The 20,511-nt window shown below is 39.2% G+C and overlaps 1 protein-coding gene across 1 annotated transcript in view; it reads right to left on the reverse strand.

The window, feature by feature from the left end:
• EIF3H (eukaryotic translation initiation factor 3 subunit H) overlaps positions 1 to 20,511 on the reverse strand; it is a 110,871-nt gene that overhangs the window by 9,431 nt on the left and 80,929 nt on the right. The window contains exons 3-6 of the mRNA XM_019552126.1: positions 10,563 to 10,730; positions 8,950 to 9,049; positions 7,390 to 7,539; positions 316 to 436 (exon numbers count right to left, since the gene is read on the reverse strand). Of these exons, the coding sequence (XP_019407671.1) occupies positions 316 to 436; positions 7,390 to 7,539; positions 8,950 to 9,049; positions 10,563 to 10,730 (539 nt within the window). The remainder of the gene's footprint in view (positions 1 to 315; positions 437 to 7,389; positions 7,540 to 8,949; positions 9,050 to 10,562; positions 10,731 to 20,511) is intronic.

Genomic DNA, 20,511 nt, shown 5'->3' on the forward strand with positions numbered 1-20,511 from the left:
GGCAGGAGGAAGGCGGGCCAGGCAACCCGGTGCGGTACAGGAACCCCAGCCTAGGGCAGGGCAATGCCACTAGCATCCTCTCTTCTTCCCTCCAGCCCACGCTGGAGTCAGACTCACTGCCACTGCCCGCATGAGCCACAGCTGCTGCAGGTGGGGTGGAGACCACCTGGAGCCCCACAACATGTTTTTAAGAATCAGCAAAATGTAGTTTGGGTGTTGTAAATGCAACTTTGCATGTGTCATCTTCATTTGGTTGGGGAGGGAGGGGCAAAGGGATAACCCCCCACCCTGACCCAGCCTTTCCCTCTTACCAACCTGGTGTTTTTGCTGCTGCTGTTTGCTTACATTCCTCAGGTAGGTGTTGTATTTAACTATATCTTGGCTCATCTCATCCACTCTGTCCATGAGCAACTGAAGGCTCTTCCCCAGATGATTACTGAAAGACAGAAAGTTTCATGCTGGCAAAGCGTGACCACAAAAAACATAAACCACTTGAAATTTCAAATTAAATGGTGAACAAGTTACAATCAGGCCTAAATGGTGGTCAGGCAGTTAGCTAATTCTCCTCTAAATTCAGAGTAACTTTGATTTATAGTACATTAAAACCATTTTTAAAAAGCAGTTCCTCTAGTGTCTTTGCCACTCTAGTGTCTTTTACCCATCCTCATTCAGCCTTTAAAAATAAAAAAAATAAAGCAGCTGAGAATGAACAATCACCACTAGTGAAAGTTGAGATGTGAGTGTCAGTCATCGTGCTTGTATCGCATCAGAATAGTATGTAAGCAAGCATCTCTGGTCAGAGCTTTCTGCTACACCTGTACTTAACACCTAACCCTCGGGGCTTTAGCAGTTATGGAGGTGAACATCAGGTCCAACATGCAAGCACACAGAAGCGATGTTAACACTCCTCATCATTCTGCAAAAATCACCGAAGGTGAAATCACCTACATTATTTCAAAACATGGTCAAACATAGCAATATATGAAACAATTGCACGGTTTTGTGAAGGTGGACTCCTGAACAGCAGAGACTCAGCTATGTTCATAACCTTGGTTTAGTCACTGTAGCTTTATGCAAGATTTCTGGCATTCTTGATGGACTACAGTACTTAAATATTCTTACAGGCTCTTTCCAGTTAGCCGACCTACCAAGCCGTACTCGGAAATTTTGGAGACAGCACTTGCTCTTAGTCATTGACAGAAGGCATTGCTTCCAGTGAAGCCAATTCAGCATGGCATACCAGAAGCAACACGGAAGCAGCAAGTGGGTGGGCCCAACACAAGTGATATAATCTGTAGGCTTGGCCAAACAAATGCAGTCTGCTAGAAATGATGGTAATGAAAATGGCTTAATCTATTCAGTGTTTTGCAGAAATAGCAAATTTAAGGTACAGCTTTCAAACTGAACTTTTTCACAGAGAACTCCTTCAGCATGGTCCATACGGAGACAGGCGTTCATTCCTATATGATTTTCAGGAGTGTGCATGGGGAGCACTGCTTTATATTGGTGCTTCTGACTGATTAGGAGCAAGCACTGCTCAGTCTTACTTGGCTGAATGCCAAGTCAGGCAGTTGCACAGTTAAACTCCATTTTCATTTTTACTTGGTGACATCCGTTGCTCTTAGCTTTCAGGTACAAGATACCACGCCCCCCTCCTACTTTGTGTTCTTCCCTTGTACAATCTTGTGCCCTGCAGCCAGCACTCCTCTAAACTGTTTGTGAGCTTCCCCCTCAGTCTTTTACAAATTCATTCCCTCCACACATTTCATCATCCTAAAATTTTAAGTGGTGTGTGAAGTCCAGCTGGAAATCACCAGAAGACAGCATAAGTAGCATAAACCTTAAGGAGCAGTATATGATCTATCAACACACATTAAAAGGAGACCTTTTAAAGTGTAAATTGCTCCCACAAAAGCCAGGAAATTCATAGGTAGAAGTGAAAGCTGTTCGTACACCAAGCATAACACTGAGCAAGTCGAGAAAGTGACTGGGAAACGGGTGCTCTCTCTTGTTTGTGAGTCTCGGGCCTGGCAGCTAAGCATTTGCTGAGCTGACTTACCTGCTCACCCAACTGAAAACGTGTACCATTTGTTTCAGAATTTGTTTTCTACCTAAATTTTAAAATCTTAAATTGGGAGCTACATGAGAAAAGACTTCAACTATCCAGTAGCAAGAAAGGCACCAGTATTTTCAAACTTCCTGGGGCTTTCTTTTGTTGAATATTTTAACTGTATGATATTTAGATCTGAGGAATACTGCCATGGCCATGGGTATGTATATTTTCAGCTTTTCATAGAATTTATATTGCACAGAATTAGTGTTAGAATTGGATATCATCAGGAGTGCCTATATAGGTACACAATAATGGACATGTAGGGCACAAGGATATCAGGAATACATAATTATTTTACAGATAATATCTACATGAAATATGACTGGTTACAGAGAATGATTTTATGTGAATCTCCTGGACCAGCTCAGAGCAGCAGAACACAGGAACAGGGAGTTATTGTTAGAAGTTGCTGTAGTATGGTGTTTGCTTTCATTGCCAGGGAAACAAAAAGCTAAAAACAGATAACTTAAACAGATGTGAACCAAGACATGAAGAGATAAGTATGCTCCAAAGGCAGGACCAGTTTTTCCACAGTTCTCATGCATTTTGCCCTTTTCTGTTCCCATTTCCTTTAAAAAAAATAAAGGATTAAAAGGAAGTGATTTGAGAGGGAAAGACAAAGTATCTGTAACATGTTTAAACAAGCAGGCTGCCTGCAGATGTTGGGGAAGAAGGGAAGATGGCACTTTAAACTGTGCACACCCTCATGCTGAGCCTAGCTTGTGCCCAGAAGAGGCATCACATTAGCTGGACACATTAGCTCACCCAACATCTGTACAGATTAGACACTTTAGTGGGGCTTTTTTGGTGCTTTTATCTAATAGCTGATTCAATCAGCTATTAGATTAAAGTGCCAAAAAGCCCCGCTGAAGTGCCCGATCAATACAGATGCTGCAGAACTGGGTCAAAGTGATGCATTGCTGCTTCCAGTAAAGCGTGTTATTTTTTTCCACGTCTGTTGGCACTCGTAGTTAAGAAAAGCCTTGCACAAAATGAGACAGAAATGCAAACACAAATAACTGCAAAAAAAAAAATCCCCCCAATAGTTCTACATATAAAAAAAAGTATTAAAGAAATCTTTGTCCTCTAGTATGAAAGCATCCTTTACACCATACTACAGAGGTTACAGTGCATTAGGTCCATGTAGGAAGTGAAGGAGAAGTTAGTATCCAACAATGAATTCATAAAGGTACAAAAAGCCAGGCAAAGGAGATACTTTATTTATGTCAAATATTTGCCAAAGATACCTGGTCTTTGTGCACCCTTTGAAACGTTTATGCAATGCTGGAATCTGCACATAGAAAAACTACTACTGAAAACATATGATTTGGAAGTTGCTTCTCTCTTCTATAGGACAAAGTACTGCAACAGTGCACCAGAATATTCAACTCTGCATAAAAGATATCATCTTAGTAAATGGATTGCCAAATTTCTTGATTTTTCTTGCACTTTCAAAATTGCATTGTCTTCACCCTTTTCATCAGTTTCATTGACCCAGTGACTGCTTCCATGTCCTCTTTTTAAGTGTATCCTACTTCCTGGGCTGATTTGCTTTGTCTGACCAAGAACATGGTGGCAGAAAAAAAAACAATCTACTTGGAAAAAAGGATACTGGGAAGAACACCCACTCACACAAGCAGAATGTTTTCCTGCTTGGCATTTCCAACAGATTTCTACAGCTGTGCCAGTATCAAAGGGCACAGAACTGGAGGTCAGGAGCCATGAACCATACTCTGCCACTGACTTGGATGCATTTCTTTGGGCAACACACTTACCTTTATAATAGCTCAGGTTTCCCCATTTGTGAAATACAAATTATCCTAATAATCTATAAATCACATTGAATCTCTGCATGGGAATCATTCTGTACAAAGATTAACATTGTTCCTGAAAATGCATTAGCCCTTATGTTATTATATAAAATATTTTAACTGCTTGAAAAATACCTTTAATATATAATGTTACTGAAAATGCGCAGCACATGCTCAATTCTGCTGCTGCTATTTGAAAAAAACTGCACAAGACAAACATATCATAAGAGTAACCAAGTATAAAGCTAGACCACAAGTAGTCTTTATTAAACTTGATCATCAAAAGAACAAAAAAGAAATGAAAAAGAATGGGAGAGTCACTTGTAATTACTGCTCTCAAGATCTGAATGCCACCTGACAGTATATTAACTCCCAATATTAAGTCTCAACTTGTTATCAAAAGGCTGGCAAAACTTCAGGCTCTACGACCCTTTCAGGTAGCAGAACAACAAGGCATCAGAGCCTTTGCCTGTTGTCACACATCACCCAGAGGTTAACTTTTTATTAGATTATTCCAATTAGATTTCCTGGGAGGCAAAACTCTCAAGAAATGAATTACGCTGCCTCTGTTCTGAGATACCGAATCTGATAGGATGAGCTGTGCTCACCTGCAACTGAAGTGAATACTATACTGGTCTGCACCCAAAACGAGAGCTGCTTGTACAACTAAACCTGATCACAAAGGAAGATGATCTAATCCACTGCCGCCCAATACACAGACTTTGCAAAGCCATGTCACAGAGTGACTTGGCATAGTGTGACTGTTCTTACACAACCAGGTCTGGGGCAACTAGAAATACCTTACGGGACTGAACCTACTCACACAATTACATGGCACCCCAAAATGGTCAAAGCCACTCTACAGTATTTAAAACACAATAGCCTGATTATCTGTAATAAGTAACACTTAGGGGATAAACATTTTTCTTAAGATCCTCAACTCTCAGAACCATGCAACTCTGGAACTTAAACCCAAAACTGCTTTACCTGGAGAGACCAAGTTCCCTGGATACAGAGTCCCTTTGCCTAAGTCTCCAGAAACTGGAAATGTTTGTGATCACTGGAGTTGGGATGGGCAGTATCTAAAAGGTGATGACTACTGCCAGGAATTTCATAAAAGGAGAGAGCAGATTCCAAGGTAATAAATGACAGGGATCATGCTGCTCTCCCCAACAAATGCAGTTCTTCATAAGCATACATCCCTGTGCATATATTAAGATTCAATAGATTCATAGGATTTAGTAAATTCATTTTCTCTAGAAGTATGCCATCACCAACAGGAATCCTTCCATGTTCTAATAATGAGGTAGGTCGCCAATACAAAAGGTCAAAGGTCTCTCGTGTCTCTCTAAAGACCAAATAGCAACATGCGGAATACAACTCATTATATAGTTCCATTGACACAAGGTTTCTGCTAGGCAGAACTCAAATTTCCTCACATTATCAATTCCTGATAGTGAAACCAGCAGAGTTCTTGGACCAAGATGGGGCTTGGTTATGTATAGCTCAGAAGTTTTCTGAAAAGCTTTCTGGGCAACATTTAGGATTCAGACCTTAGAAATGACTAGGAGTTACTGGGGTTTGGGTAGGAAGAAAAGGAGGTTCTGATCAGCTGATTATATGCAGGAGCCTAATTAAAACAATTTTTTTTTTGCTTAGATTTAGAGGCCTTCATCCTCTATTGCTAACAAGGCCAAGGGCAATGTGCAAGGAGTCCTGGATTCCTTAGAAATGAGTCAGAGGCAAAGGGTGACTTACAAAGTGGCAATACCCTCTTAGGGGAGGACAGAAAGCAAAAAGAATTTAGTGTTTCCTCTATCTTCTTAACTGCCTGTACTCAAACCACTATCTGCTGCTTCTCAAAAAAATTCTCTCTGGTGCAAAAGCAACCGCCATAGCCATCTCTGCACAAAAAGAGAATTTGATGTCACCATTCCAGAAACCAAAATAACCATCATCCTCTTTTTTACCAGTTGAGTCAGGGACACACAGCTGTATGAAGTTCTTACCCAATTTTTCACCTACCAGCTGAAAACAGGATACAAGCAAATGGCAATGTTTGATAATGTGATTTAACTCAAACCTGCTGTCTTGGACAGCTTCTCGAAAAATGAATGAGATCTCTCACAAGCAGTCATGATGACATACGACTATCAGACCAGGAAATCTCCAGCTTCTACAAATCCAAACAGATCTTAAATCTCCATTACCTGCAGCTTTTCCTCCTCCCCATAAGTGGCCAGGAATAGCATCTATTCTAGACTATGAATGTTTGGCTCAAAAAACAATTCAATTGTGCTGAAAACCCAAACTATTCCCCACACAGGGTAAGAGGATGCTTCAATGCTAGCCAGTCTTTTTTGCCAGGCAGGCCACAAATCAAGTCTGCGCCCTCCTCAAGTGCCACTCTGATCCCCTTCCTTTGCCTTCTGCTCAATCTGCCATATGTCACACAGAGACTGACCCTGCCACTTCAGGCACACGTGCCACAGCTTGGTCACCCTGGTCTACTTCATGACAACCTAGCCTAAAGTTAAAGGCCCAAGGCCATGGCGGGCAGGAGCACAGCTGCTGTAAAGATACTTTGCTGACCATGGTCCAGAGAGAGATCTCTGGGAGATTCATGCTAACAACTCATGCAACCACTAATACTGGATCTGACTTATACTTCATCCCATTAAAATTACCCTTAAAAGTTAAAAATGTGGACGAATCAGCTGACTTGGTAGTGGGGGACCCAACAGTGCAGCCAGCCAAATAATCTGAAAATTAAATAAACTGTGACAAGTAAATTCTAATTACAATCAGCCTCTGATTCTATCAATAACTATTCACTGCAGCTATTTTACCAAAAGTGGTATCTATGGCAGCTTATTTTACAAATTTTTAATTCATTTTTCTAATCTACAACAAAATTATTATAGGTAGTACTATATTACCAATAAAAGCCTTACACTTCACTTGATAGGAAATCAAACAGTTTTTAAACATATTTAAAATCAGGACTTTAGACATTCTTTTAAAAAAGGAATTCATCTTTCTGAAATTCCACAACATTGGATGGGGAAAAAAAAAACTTGTGCTTTACTTTAAGAAAATATTCATATATTAACAAAACCAATGCTAAAATACACTGCTATCTGAAGAGCTATTTGGGCAATTTTCTAGATGTTAACTATTACAGGGTTTGCAAAATCATTTCTTTTTAAGGTGAGGAAATGCACCTTGTTACACAAGGTTTACATGGCTCAAACACCACAGGTATGTGTCAAGTATGTACAGTGTTTAGTTCTTGAATTTATACCATGTAGTGTTTGTCTGAGCAAAAACAGGACATGCAGGGTGAAATCTTAGCTCCATTAAAGTCAACGAGAAAACTAAAGCAGCTAGGATTTCACCCAAAGCGTTAAAGCATGTTTTGGGAACATAAGTAAAGAAGCAGCCATTGTTCCTGCAGGTACTTACCTACTAGCCAGACTAAGCAATTCATGTCTATCTGTTACTGCAGATTTCTTTTCCAGCTCCCACAGCATCACATTGATCAGGTATGAGTTCTTAATTACAATTGGCACTTCTTCAAACATGTTCTCATAAGCAATGGTTGCTTTTTTCAACCTGTGAAGCAAATTTAAAAGTTGTTTTTTTAAAATAAAAAACTGGTAATTTTTCCCCCCTCAGAGTCTCAGTTTTTGTTAAAGCAACAGCAGGTAAGTCTGTACAGTCCTGAATTTCCAAAGGTCTACTAACAGACAACAGTCAGGCCTTTTTGGTACAGAGGCAGTTGCATGGCAAAACTGATATTTATAAATGCCAACAAAAACTGCCCAAAGGAAAATCCCTCAGAATTAAAGCAATTGCTTTGCTCACAAATGTGTTATAAGAATAAGCCCTCCAGCAAAACACAGCACTGGCAAGATTAACTCTGTCCTGTCCAGAATACTTCACCGCTTTCATTACCATCATGTTTTCTTACGAAACAGAGACTAATTATGACACTGCCATGGAACAGTTTTAATTTCATAACCACTGTATTATATGAAAGACATGAATATTTCTAAGGATAATACTTTCCTTGGTAGTTGAATAGAACTTTAAATGATAATAGATATAGGGAAAAAAAAAAGAGTAACAATGCTTAGGAAATAGTTACATTCTGCAAGCATATTAGAATAAAACTTTCCAATTTACTTTACATTTATTCCCTCCTGCTTTTATTACTGTTTTTAAATAAAGCAGACACCAATACCTTTCATCAGACTACCAAACAAACATACAATTCACACAGTTTAGGAAAAAATATCTGTCCACACCCGCTTTTTATGTGTATTGAAGAAAACTAAAAAGCTTGCCTTCAGTTTTCAGAATTTAAACAGACAACTAGTTTGGTCATTGTGGAAATGTTATCTTTAGACACTGAGCAATGAAGTGATTCAGAATTTCTCAATGAAATCCTTGACAAGTATTGGTCTTTTGATGTCAAGCACTGAAATGATGAAGGGAAAAGATGTCACGCTAACAGCTGCAATGTAAGTGACAACCCTTTGGAAACACTAATTATTCTAGAACAAAAACATGTTTATTCCAGAACAGCATCCACATGGTGGAGTTGTCCTGGAACAACTTTACCAAAATGCCGATATCAGTTAATTCTACTTATACAGACACGGTCTTAGAAAGGGAGACCAATTACTTCCTTTTCTCCATCCCCATAAAGTATTAGTCTCCATGCCCCGTTAAACACACAACACTCGCCCCATGGCTGCAATGACAGAATACAGCACATCCTTTAAACATATGTTAATACTGTCCCATTCTAAGCTATCAGTAGGGAGGCAGTGTTTTCACCATTGCTCAGCTACTGCCCATGCATCACTGCAATCACATACCTAGTTTCCAGCAAAAGTAGAAAGCAGGGTAGATTTGCGCCTTATAAGCCCATTTTGGGGAAGGGCGACAACTCCTTCCCTTCCTTCACCTGCACAGAAGCAGGTACTTCGTAAGACAACATTCTTTTAAAATACTTACGCTTCAGGGGAAAAATCTTTCTCTTTGCAAACTTCCATCAGTTTGGGAGTCAGTCTGTACGCCTTTAGTGACAGCGACCCCTGAGCAGTCTTAATGGGATCTAAGAAAGAAAAAAAAAAAAAGAGGCACATAATTATAAAGATCATTTAACATAAGTTTGTTTACTAAAATATTTCTTTGCAGAGCACCTTAACAATCAAGCCCTCCAGATTCATTAAGTCAAAAAAAATGGTTAGAACAGGATTAGTCCTTAAAATATAAATGTTGTATTAAGATATGAAACACAGATGAGCTATATCTTATGCAGCTATTTAACTTACTTCACTAATACAATGCAAAGGCCATAAATAACTAAATTTAAGCTGCTATTTTCTGACTAATAAGTAAACATTTCTGATTTCCTTTGCTTAGTTCCATATCTACTACCCAAAAAGCTCATATGTAATGGATGCCCCACTGAAACAAAGATTGCCTCTCCCAAAAGGACAGCCCTACATATTATGCAACTCAGTTGAAAAATATTTATTAAACTACACACAGTACAAAAAGGGGATTGAGGATTAGTGACAGGCTAATTCATATTACAGTCTAATTGTTTCAGACAAAAAAGTGATACATTTAAAAAAAATGTCCTGACATACTGTACAGAGTTGAGGAAAAAAAATTTCTAAACAAACTGCTAAATTCCTAGGACAAGGAAGCTTAACACTTGCAGCATAACAGCAGCTACAGCATGCCAACATTAGAAAGAAACTGTTAACATTCATGTTGTCTGAACCTTAACACAGTAAAACTTTGAGCAATCGGTGATAAAATGAAAACCAAAATAGACTGAAACAAGTGGAAAATTCATCAAGGTCTGATGATGCAATGTTTCCAGCCAATATAAGTATACTTTAACAACTTGTTCTTTACTGTAATCCAATTGTTAACATACTGAAACAATTTTGGGGCAGCTCATAAGATTGATCGTATTCATTAGTATTTTTTCTGACAGATACTCAGGACGTTACATTTACTTCTCAGCTGGAAACTATATGCAAGTCTGCCAGATATGGCAAACTGCGAGTGTTTGGGGAGGGTGAGGCTATAAAGCTGTTAAATTGCCTACGGTTCTGATACAGCACAGAACATCTGGTCTGGAGAGCTTGAGGAAACACCATTAAACAGGCAGAAAAGAAAAAAATCTTTGTGCTAAGAAACAGTCCAGGTTTTGTATGCTTCTGTCAGAGGTATAAAAAAAAACTTGGCAAATCGTGTTATGATTGGTCAGTCACGTACAGAGCCAGACACTCTAGCAATCGGGGTTTGTTAGACATCTGGTCTAGTTCCACCAGCCCCTTCAACGAGGGAGGGGAGAAGGAGGAATAAAAATGAAGCAGCTACTCCAGCATTCCACAACGTACACATCAGGGCTCTGATAGCAAGAAAAATAAACAGAAAGAAGGAAACCCTGTCTAGACTTAGCTGCTGCTGAGGCTGCTGTAGACACAGGGTTGGTATTTACTTGAAAAGGCCTGCCAGGCTACTCTTACAGGCAAAAGACAGAATACAAAAATAGTAGTAATAATATTAAGAGGGGAAAAGAATAATAAAGGAAACCTCATACTAACCGTAAATGAGAACTACAGACTCCTCAATTGCGTGTTGGTAACTGAACTGGGAGTCCAGGAGGGCACGAGTGACAAAAGAGCCATAGTATGTAGACTGGTACCAGCCAACGTGAAGGTGATCAATGTTTACATGGCGAAGGCTTCGCATCATTTCCATTTGGTATTGAACTAGATAAAATAAAAATGTGCGTTAAAAAAGTAAACTTGCACATAATCCCAGCGATTGCTAAAGAGCACTTACGATTAAAACATAATCTTTTAAAACAAGCTACAATTTTCACTGCTTTAAAGTCAGATTTGTGCATTTCAGCCACTGTTTAGCATAAAGAACATTAACGTAAAAAACTGGAACTTGACGAAGTTGAAATAAAGCAAGTTTGATTCATAAGGAACCACTTTTCTCATGCAGTGTTTCTTGCTAAAAACTTACCAGTAAACTGCTACATATGGTTTATTGTAGTTGCTAACTTATATAAAAATGCTGGTATCTACAGATCATTGAAAAACAACATCTTTCTGTTTAACAGAATATTATTGAACTATTTAATAGAATAGAATATAAATGCAAATCAAGTTCTAATGAAGTCAGGAATTAGAAAAACTTTAGACTAAAAACATAGCTTAATCTGAATACAAATTCAAAGGGAATGCACTGATTATATATAGTCATACATTGGTAGGAATACACAAAGTAGCTTTGTCTCCTATTTGGAAGTCCCTACTTAACTGCCAGAGTTACTGTTCGATTCATCTTTAATTTTTCAATACTTTTTCTTTTGTATTGGTACAATACCTAAGGGAGAGACAGGGGAGATTAGGGAAGAGAAAACAACCTTTTGTCAGATTTATTACAATACCAGCCATATTTTCTTGTAATTAAAATGAGTAAATTCTTTTTTTATTACGTTCAATACAAACAGCCTGCTTTTTAGAAAAACAGTGCATAACAGCAATGCTTAATATGATGTAAACAGATCATTTAATCATTCCTCAGCCATTGTGAACAGACAAGAGGCAGTGACAATTTAAATCGGTAGCTATATTTTGAGACTATTACATGAACTGACCCAAATAGTTAATAAGAAATGATATCCAACAAGCAAATCTTTTAAAACAAAATTTACTATCCAATAGTTCCAAATGTACCACATTTACAAAATACCCCTTCATACATAAAAAAACCCGCAGCTGTAAAGAAGAAAACTACAAGTTAGCTAGAGAAAAAAGATAAAATGTGCCTCTCATTTCTGAAACCTGAATTTCTGTCCATTCTAGGAGGAAAAGAAATCCGAGCATATTCTCTAAAGATATTAACAGACATTTCTCAGAAGCGAACAAATATTTCTGCAGCTTACTATACAGCAAACACAAACTACATTCCAGAGACAGCTTTGGCCCGAAGGCCCAAAAACCAAATGGCTACACCTCATTACTTGTTGCAGTGGTCAAAATTAACTTACTAATATAATTAATACCTCGATACTCTCTTTCAGAAAATAAAAGCTCTGAAGCTCTAACTGGTTGAGAACTTTACTTTTATACCCAACAGCACACTCTGTGAGTTCTAAATAGGGATCCGGGTTTTCTGTTTTCCACAGAAAAATGGAAAAACACTATGGATTTCCCCTTCTACCTGAGATAAATGAGGATTTATTTTTTTATTTTAATGGAGAAACACAGATGTTGCAGTTTTGCAAAGTGCTCTCTGCATGCTGGGAGAGTTCCAGCCTGCAAGGGGCTGGGTCGGGGAGGGTGGTCAGGCAGGGGACACCATGTGCATCTATATGCACATGGCCACCACGCAGCCACAGGTAAGTCTGGTGAGGGCGGGGAGGAGGGGGGATTGAGGCCACCATAGGGAAGGAGTTGGGGATGACTGGGGCAGGGGCTACTGCCCAGCCGGATGGTGCTCAGGGCTGGAACATGCAGCCCATAGGGCCCCGGTGGAGAGCAGGATGGGGCCGCGAGCAGCTCATCCGGGGTGGGGGTGCTCCCTGCCCTGCTCCCAGGGTTTCCACAGCCCAGAGGGCAGGACCCAGCACGGCAGAGCAGAGCAGGGCTGGGTGGAGAAGCTCCTTGCTTCTGCGAGCCTCACATTGTCTCCATCCCACCTGGCAACAGAGACAGGCACAACCCCACACCACTGCTCTCCCTCCTGCCAGGAGTGCAGGAGACCCCTCATCAGGACAATGTGCCCACAGTGGCAAGGAGCTTTCCCACCAGGCCTGCTCTCTGCCCTGCTGCACCTGGTCCCGCATGCTGCGCTGTGCAGGCCCCAGGGGAGGGCAGCTGGACAGGGAGCCCGAGCACACAGCAGGCAGCCTGCCCCTCCCCATGCACAGATCTCCCTTGGGAATGTGCAGTGATGAGGAGCCACTACATTCCCTCACCCCCAAGCAGACAGCCCACACCCACCCCTGCCACAGCCTCCGCTCTGGCCATGCCTCCCATGAGGGGTGGGGGGAAGCTGGGCAATGTGCTCCACTGCGCAGCAGCAGCCACCCCCTCCTACAAGTTGCAGCTGAGGCTCGGGCACTGTTGTGGGCAGGGGCAGGGGAGGGCAGAAAGCTGCAGACCTAGGTCCCTGGCCCTGTAGCCCTGGCAGCTGGAAGCCCCCTCCACCAGGGGTAGTAAGGTGGCTCAGGGGACCTGGACCTGTATTCTGTGAGCTAAGGGGGCAGGGGGAGTTCCGATTTTCCATGACAAAACCCAAAATCAAATACCAAAACGTATAGGTATCTAGAATTTATTTTACTATAGTTATTGAGGCACTGGTAGGCTTGCACATTGCTTTAAAACTGTAAATATATCAATAAAACATTGTTTTAAGTTGATACACACACACACACACACACACACACGTATATAGCAGCGTTTCACTTTAATCATGGATTTGGGGGGGGTATCAAAAGATTTGCTATGTTTAAGCAGAGAAAACCAGGATCCCTGGTTATAAATAACACACAGTAAGTTACATTCCATTTCATAGTGGTGGTGCTTCAACTAACGTATGATCTGGGCACCCCCAGTATCCCCCAAGCCCCAATACAATGTTCCTAAAATTGGCATGGCAGGTTCTGGAGACCACCTCATGTCACCATCTGCAAATCCCCCATATTGATTCATAACATATGTAAAGTTCTGACCCTCGAGTGGTTTAAAAAATTAGTAAATACCACCACAGAGAACATGATGGCAAAGCAGTAAGTGCACACAGAGGGTAAGGAGGAATAGAAAAGGAAAATGAGAGCTATTCACTACTCAAATATTGTGCAGTATTTCACTGCTTTTTAGTTTTTAAAGAAATGGCAAAAATGCCATATCTTTATGTTATCATACATGGCTTAATTTTCAGCCATTGCACTGAAGAAAATTGGAAGCATTTGCTCTTGCTTGTATAGTTTCTCTCACCAGAAGCATACCTGGACACTTTTGCACCCTGGGTGGTGGAGGGGAGCAGAGCACCGTCAGTGGTAGTAGCAGTGGCTAGGCATTAGTACGGAACAATACAATGATTACCCATCAAAAAAGGTCCCTATGAAAGATCTACACTCAAACCTTTCTATTTGGGCCCAGCATTAGAGGCAAGACCCAAGGAAAGCATTCCTCATTTTTCACAATCTCTTCAGTCCAAACCTGGAAGCTAATGAATGGTTAACTATATCGAGAAAGCAACGTTTTTCAAGGTTTTAAAAAGAAGACGGAAAGCAATGCTTCTCGAAAGACAGGGATGTAAGCAGTGTCCCCTAGAAGCATGGAAGGAAGGAAAAGTGAAAGTACCCATTGTCAGCTCCCCAGATATTCAAGTCACCAACTTCTTCCATCAGCATTTTTAACAGTTAAATGATAATGATGGCAACATACATGCCGGATGGAAAAGTCTTGATAAAGCATCCAAAGTTAGCACTTCTGCCTCTGGAAAATAACTAAAGCAATAAAACCGTGGTGAGGTCCACTTTGGAAAGAAACAGAAACTTTTTTTTTTGTTGCCAATCAGACAAAGTACTTCAGAAGACTTAGCAGCAGCTACAATTCCAACAAAGCCAACAGGTTTCTTAGCAAATAAACCCTGAACTGTCTGCACTGATATAAATCACCATTTTTTCACACTGCAGTCCTTACTGTAAAAGGTACAGCTTCCTTATATACAGACCATTTGCATTTACTCCCACATTTGTTAAAGCTTAGGGAAGTCACTCTGCTACGCTAATCAGGTATTCACGGTTTGGAACAAGGCAATTTGGGTGCGTGCATTCTCCTACTCCCCAAAGCAGAATGTAAATAATACCCTTTGCTCAAACCATGCTACTGACGTGAGTGTCCACAATTATTAGTGACTACTACAAATGACTTTTTAGGGATCAGCTGCAGACAACTGGAATAAGTTCTCCATTTCCTCAAAACATAACACATACATTGTTTATTTGAAAGCGCTTTGCCAAACTGAAGTAAATATTGTGACTCCTCCTCTGATATTTTGTTCACATATCGGTGAAGTGCTAAACTGCTGGATTAAGAATGCATGAGTGCTGTCTCCTGGGGCTTTCACAAACATGAGATCTGTATCTCATGAGTCTGCGTGGAAGATTTTTAAATAGCAGAAAGGCCTAGCTTCTGTTCTTGCTGAATGATCAAGAACTAGAAAGTTCTCTCTTGTTCCTTTAACACTGCCAGCTTTCTAAAAGTTTGTAAAAAGCAAAATTTTGTAAGGCAATAAGAAAGGACTGAAAGCCTTTATTTGACTGAGGCAGACGAAACAATGAAGAATACTTACAGATCAGGAAAAGAAAGCGTAAAACCATACTGCAGGACGGCCTTGAATTTGACTAGTATTGTCATTGTGTACTACCAGGTGAATGAAGATTGATTCCCCAATTCCAGATTAACAACAGCTCAAACAACAGAAAGCATTTTGCAAGAAGTGCTTCTGCTGGATTAAACTATAATTCAACAATTTGGTTTTAAAAGATTTAAAGAAAACGGAACACTTTACATTAACAAAGTACTTTTCATTCAAGCAATGCTTTGTAACATTAGAGGCATCAAACAAACCATAACAGCCGTCAAGGATGAACTCCATTTGTCAGATGGGGAAACAGAAGGTCAGTAATATGTCCAGAATGCTTGATAAAAACTAAGAATAGAGCCAAGTCTATTGAATAGAAACTTTCAACATCAGGCTGGGACAGTTTGACCACATTTCCTCCATTCAATTATTTCAAGCTTAAAATAAGTTAGGAGAGACCGTTTGGACCTACGGGCCATTTTTTTTAAAGTTTAGATGGGGTACTTCAAACGTCTATTTTAAAATGCCAGCAAATCGCCATTCTGATCTCTCCAAAAAAGAAAAAGAAGAAAAAGAGGACTATCAGTTCTTAAATACTTGGCAATTTGCATTTTTCCTGAAGGAATAACATATTAGCAAAGTTATTTTGACACAAAATGTAACTACAGCATGATGCATGCTATTGCCCAAGATTTTTATTTTATATTAATATTTGTTTATAAATATTAAATGAAAATCCAAAGCTCAAAGTTTATATATGAATTATCTGCCTCAAAAACACTGACCCACACTAATTATCCTTACCACTAGGTAAGATGAGAAGTATTTTGGCAATGTAAATCTGATTTCTGGTGGATATTTTGACCATAAATTGTGATGTGCAAATTCACAACCAAAGGTGGGTTAAAAAAAAACAACAAAAATTTATGCCACTTTAGACATAACAGGTCCCCACTTCCAGAATTATTTGAAAGTTTCAATTCGTAATTATTCAAGTTGACATTTATATATAAATATTAATTCCCCCCCCCCCCAATTTTTAACCGACAACAAAAAAAATCTTTTAAAATGAGTAAAATTGGGCATCCAGAATCCCAGGCTGTTTGAAGTGCAGTGTACTGTTTAAACTTTCATTCACTTCACTTACCAGTAAACAATATGTTTAAACAAATGCACTTCTAATGGAGCAGCAAGGACCCTCACTTTGATTTTGTACTATGAACCACTACTGTTTGAATAACCTTTATTTCCAAATTTCATAGTTATTTATGTGCCTTTAAGGACTGAGTAATTGTTCACGTTAACATTTGCTTTTAAACGAGAGCAATTTTAAAACACATCTTGAGGCAGATTACTAAATGGTATAATATCCTAGAGTAATTATGAGATATTTAACATATCCTTCTTGCACAAGGAATAAAGTGTTTGGGAAGATACATCTTTTCAGACTTTATGATAATGCTACTTTGTTACAGAATTTCCATTCATTGATACTCCCGAAAAACGTTCACTGAAAGAGAACTTTATCTAGTGACGACGAGATGGACCGAAACTCAAATTTGAATTCCCTCCTTCCCCCCGCCCAAAAAGAATGGAGCTGTATTTGATGTCCAAAAACAAACAAATATTAACTATGTCAGGAAATTCAGGGGGTCAATTTTTAGGCTGACAAATGACTAATTTTACATAATTCTGACCATTTTGTCAACCTGATAACGCTGTGTTGAAAAACAGCTATAATATTATTTCCCCAGCACTAGTGCTAAAGAGAATCACTCTTAAGGTAATAAATTTAGCCTCTTTTGAAGAATCAGCACATGGTCACTAAGTAGGTCAAGAAAGTGCTATGAACTGCAAACCATTTGTCTCCATGATTATTATTTGGGGGGCGGGGTGGGGGGGAGGGAAGAGACTTTATCTGTTTTTTTCCTCAATATATTTGGGTGGAAGGGAGTACAGGTTGGTCAAGCCACAAGTATTTCAGACAATGTTCAAGACCAAAACAGTTTAGCAGATGCTGGTTCAAGGAAGAAGCATATACATTTGAAAAATAATTTAAATTGATTTATTTTTAATTACATACAGAGAATTTTGGAGACTATATTAATTTAAGTCTGTCCTCAACTACAATCTCCCATTCATTCAATATCAACAACTGCATCAGTTCTTCCTGCTGTATTAACAGTCTAAAAAGACCAGGAACCACAGAGATTGTGTCTATTGATAATTAACAGGTTGTGGAGAAATAAATACAATTACTGCCATACAGAACTTATAGCGGAAGCCAAAATAATTATGAACTGACATAAGTATTTAGGGAGATGGGAGGATGTAGACAATTCTAGGCAAGATGGTGCACCACAAAAACACTCCTCTCAAATATAATTTTGGAGCTCTTTCATAGATACTGTTATCCTCAGCACTGCACCAAGGTACTAACTGAGAAATTGTTTCAAAGGCCAGTGAGATGGCTTCCTCCCCCACCCCCAAAAAAATACACATTCTCCCTGGAGTTCAAGATATGCTTACAAAATAATATTATATTTGTCTACAATAGATTAAAATTTCCTCGGAAGTGTTAACTAAAGAAATCCATTCTAATGGCCAAGTGACTTTCAATATGGAAAGCAACCATCACCTGATTTTCATTTTGAGAGGTTAAGGGGTTAGTTAAACTAACTTGCTGCAAAGTAGTCCTTGGTAGATGCATTACTTTATAAAATGACTAATGCTGCTCTTCTGGATGCCAATCTGCAGCTAGGCTGAATAATATATCAGTTATATTTTTATTTAGGGTACTCAAAAGAATAAAAAAAAAAACCCCAACATTGCAACCAACTAGTCACATTAAAAAAACAGCTTCACTTCTCCAGTCCCACAAAACCCTGAAGGGAAAAGTCCAAAGTGGCTATTAATTGCATATGCCCAGTTGAGCTCTCTCATTTTTAGTGGCGATTAAAATTTAGCATTAGATTTGCTACAGCATGCAGCAATTCAAAACAAGAGCTCTACACACAGAAAATAAGTTATCTAGAGGAGGGAATCACCATCACCAGTTAAATACTGAACAACAGAGGCAGTAACAAGAATGAAAAACAAGTTCAGAAACATAACCACTGGGGTGGAAAATGAACTAAATCATCATATTATTGGAATAGATTTACAGTTCAAATAAGCTTCAGAAATATCTGAACAAATGGTATGCGAGTGTTTTTGGGGCTTGATAAAGTCAACAGGGAACGTGCTACTACTTTAAAAAAGGAACAAGATAAAGATGTCAACCAACATCAAGATGATTTTAAGTCAATATTATACCAAATTGTTGATAAAAGCAAGTATAATTGCAGTTATCTTTAAAGTATACCTGAGTTGTTAGTTATTCTAACAAGTGCCATATCATTAGCCTACAAAAACACCATGTATTTGGTCCTTCTTTTAGTTGTTTTGAAACTTTAGGAGTCCAGAAGTACATTTTAAAGCTAGAATTCTCATCATACAAGTGCAAAATCCTTTTTCTTCATTACCAATGATATGAAAATAATTGGAAAACACAAAACAAAGACTTAAAAATTTTTTTGCTTTGATTTTTTTCTGCCAACTGATAGTTTGGTTTTGCATTTGCATGCATCTTTATATTACCGAGGCACTTTACAAAGATTAAACAATTAATCTTTAATCTCCTGTGAAGCAGGTGGGTATTCTCAATATCTAATGCTTGTTTAGCTTGCTCCATTATTTTTAGGCGGTTAAAAGAGGGTTTGACATACAATATTAAAAACCTCACTTATAAAATGTTCTCAATCACCACATGTTCATGGCAGCAATAAATTTCCTACTACTAAAAATGCCATTTGGGCAACTTAATTCAGGCTTTCCTTGTAAAATAGCTAGAAGATGGTATCCCGTTTCCTAATAAAACAGAATGCCTAACGAAGACTCAAGGAAGTGTCAGACATGTTTTTCATTAGAAACACATTCCTCAACTCCAACACCCTGAGCCCCGACTTGCAAAATGAACAAAACCAGTGCCATGATATATATGGCTGCATCCACAAGGATACAAAATGTGGGTTGATAGTATGAAAGGAATCAATGTAATCCTGAACCAAGCATGACTGTATGCTACAAGAGTCTTATACTCAACTCAGTTGTGTCCTCTTAAAAATCCCACAAGACAATCTGCCATCTTTTCAGCTTTTCTATAGGGCATGGATTTTAGATTTGTTTACATGCATTTGGCATGATTTAGGTTCATGTCAGGAAAGCCACTTGTGCTTCTCCCTGCTTCCAAAAAGCGGCTGTCTTCCTCTGTACCCACAATGCTCAACTTCCAGCCAGATCCAGCCAGCGAGCCCATGACATCTGGCCTGTGGGGCTCTCCACAAGTCCTAAAATTTGGGGGAAATGGTAGCTAGAATAATTACTGGTACCCTGCTGCCAAATTTCCAGACCTGTAGGAAACCCCACAGCTGGATAATGTGGCAACTGCATGCCAAACCTTGGCTTCACATGGGCTCAGGCTGGCAGACTGACTCTGTGCTGCACCCAACCCATGGATGGACCAGCCCCATCCCATGTCACTCATTCAGCCCACGAGGCTGGAAGGCTGAGCACCACTGTTTTACACTCTACTTTACAAAACAGTTCCATTAAGCATTTGATAAAATAAAAATGTGCATTAAAAGTCTCTATTTCTTTCCCACATGAATATCAAATCAGTGTAGGCATGGATATAATTAAATGCATTTCTATACAAATTTTAAATACACAAATACCCAAGAGGCTTATTAAATTATCTGGATTTCTACCCACCCCCCCACCAGAAATAGTTAAAGGCAACATTAATATATTAGGCGGACATTTTTCTCAGCACTTACTTATTTTAATACTTCTGCATTAACAATTTAAATTTAACAATTTAAAAGCACAGTCAGAACAGATGCACTGAAATAGAAATGACCTAACTACCTGCATGTTAAAATACCTGTGCCATGCATCATAGTCTGTCGCAACAGAATCAGCATCAGATTGTTAATCACTTTTACAAGTGAAAGCTGACAAATCTTGCAAATGAGAAATTACATTTTGCAGAAAATAGGATTTTGCTAATTTATAAGACTGCATAGCTAACACACAGTTGCATAGCTATGGAGATTGTTTACC

This window comes from Crocodylus porosus, unplaced genomic scaffold (assembly GCF_001723895.1).
Source record: "Crocodylus porosus isolate Cpor-Errol unplaced genomic scaffold, CroPor_comp1, whole genome shotgun sequence".
NCBI classification, from domain to species: domain Eukaryota; kingdom Metazoa; phylum Chordata; order Crocodylia; family Crocodylidae; genus Crocodylus; species Crocodylus porosus.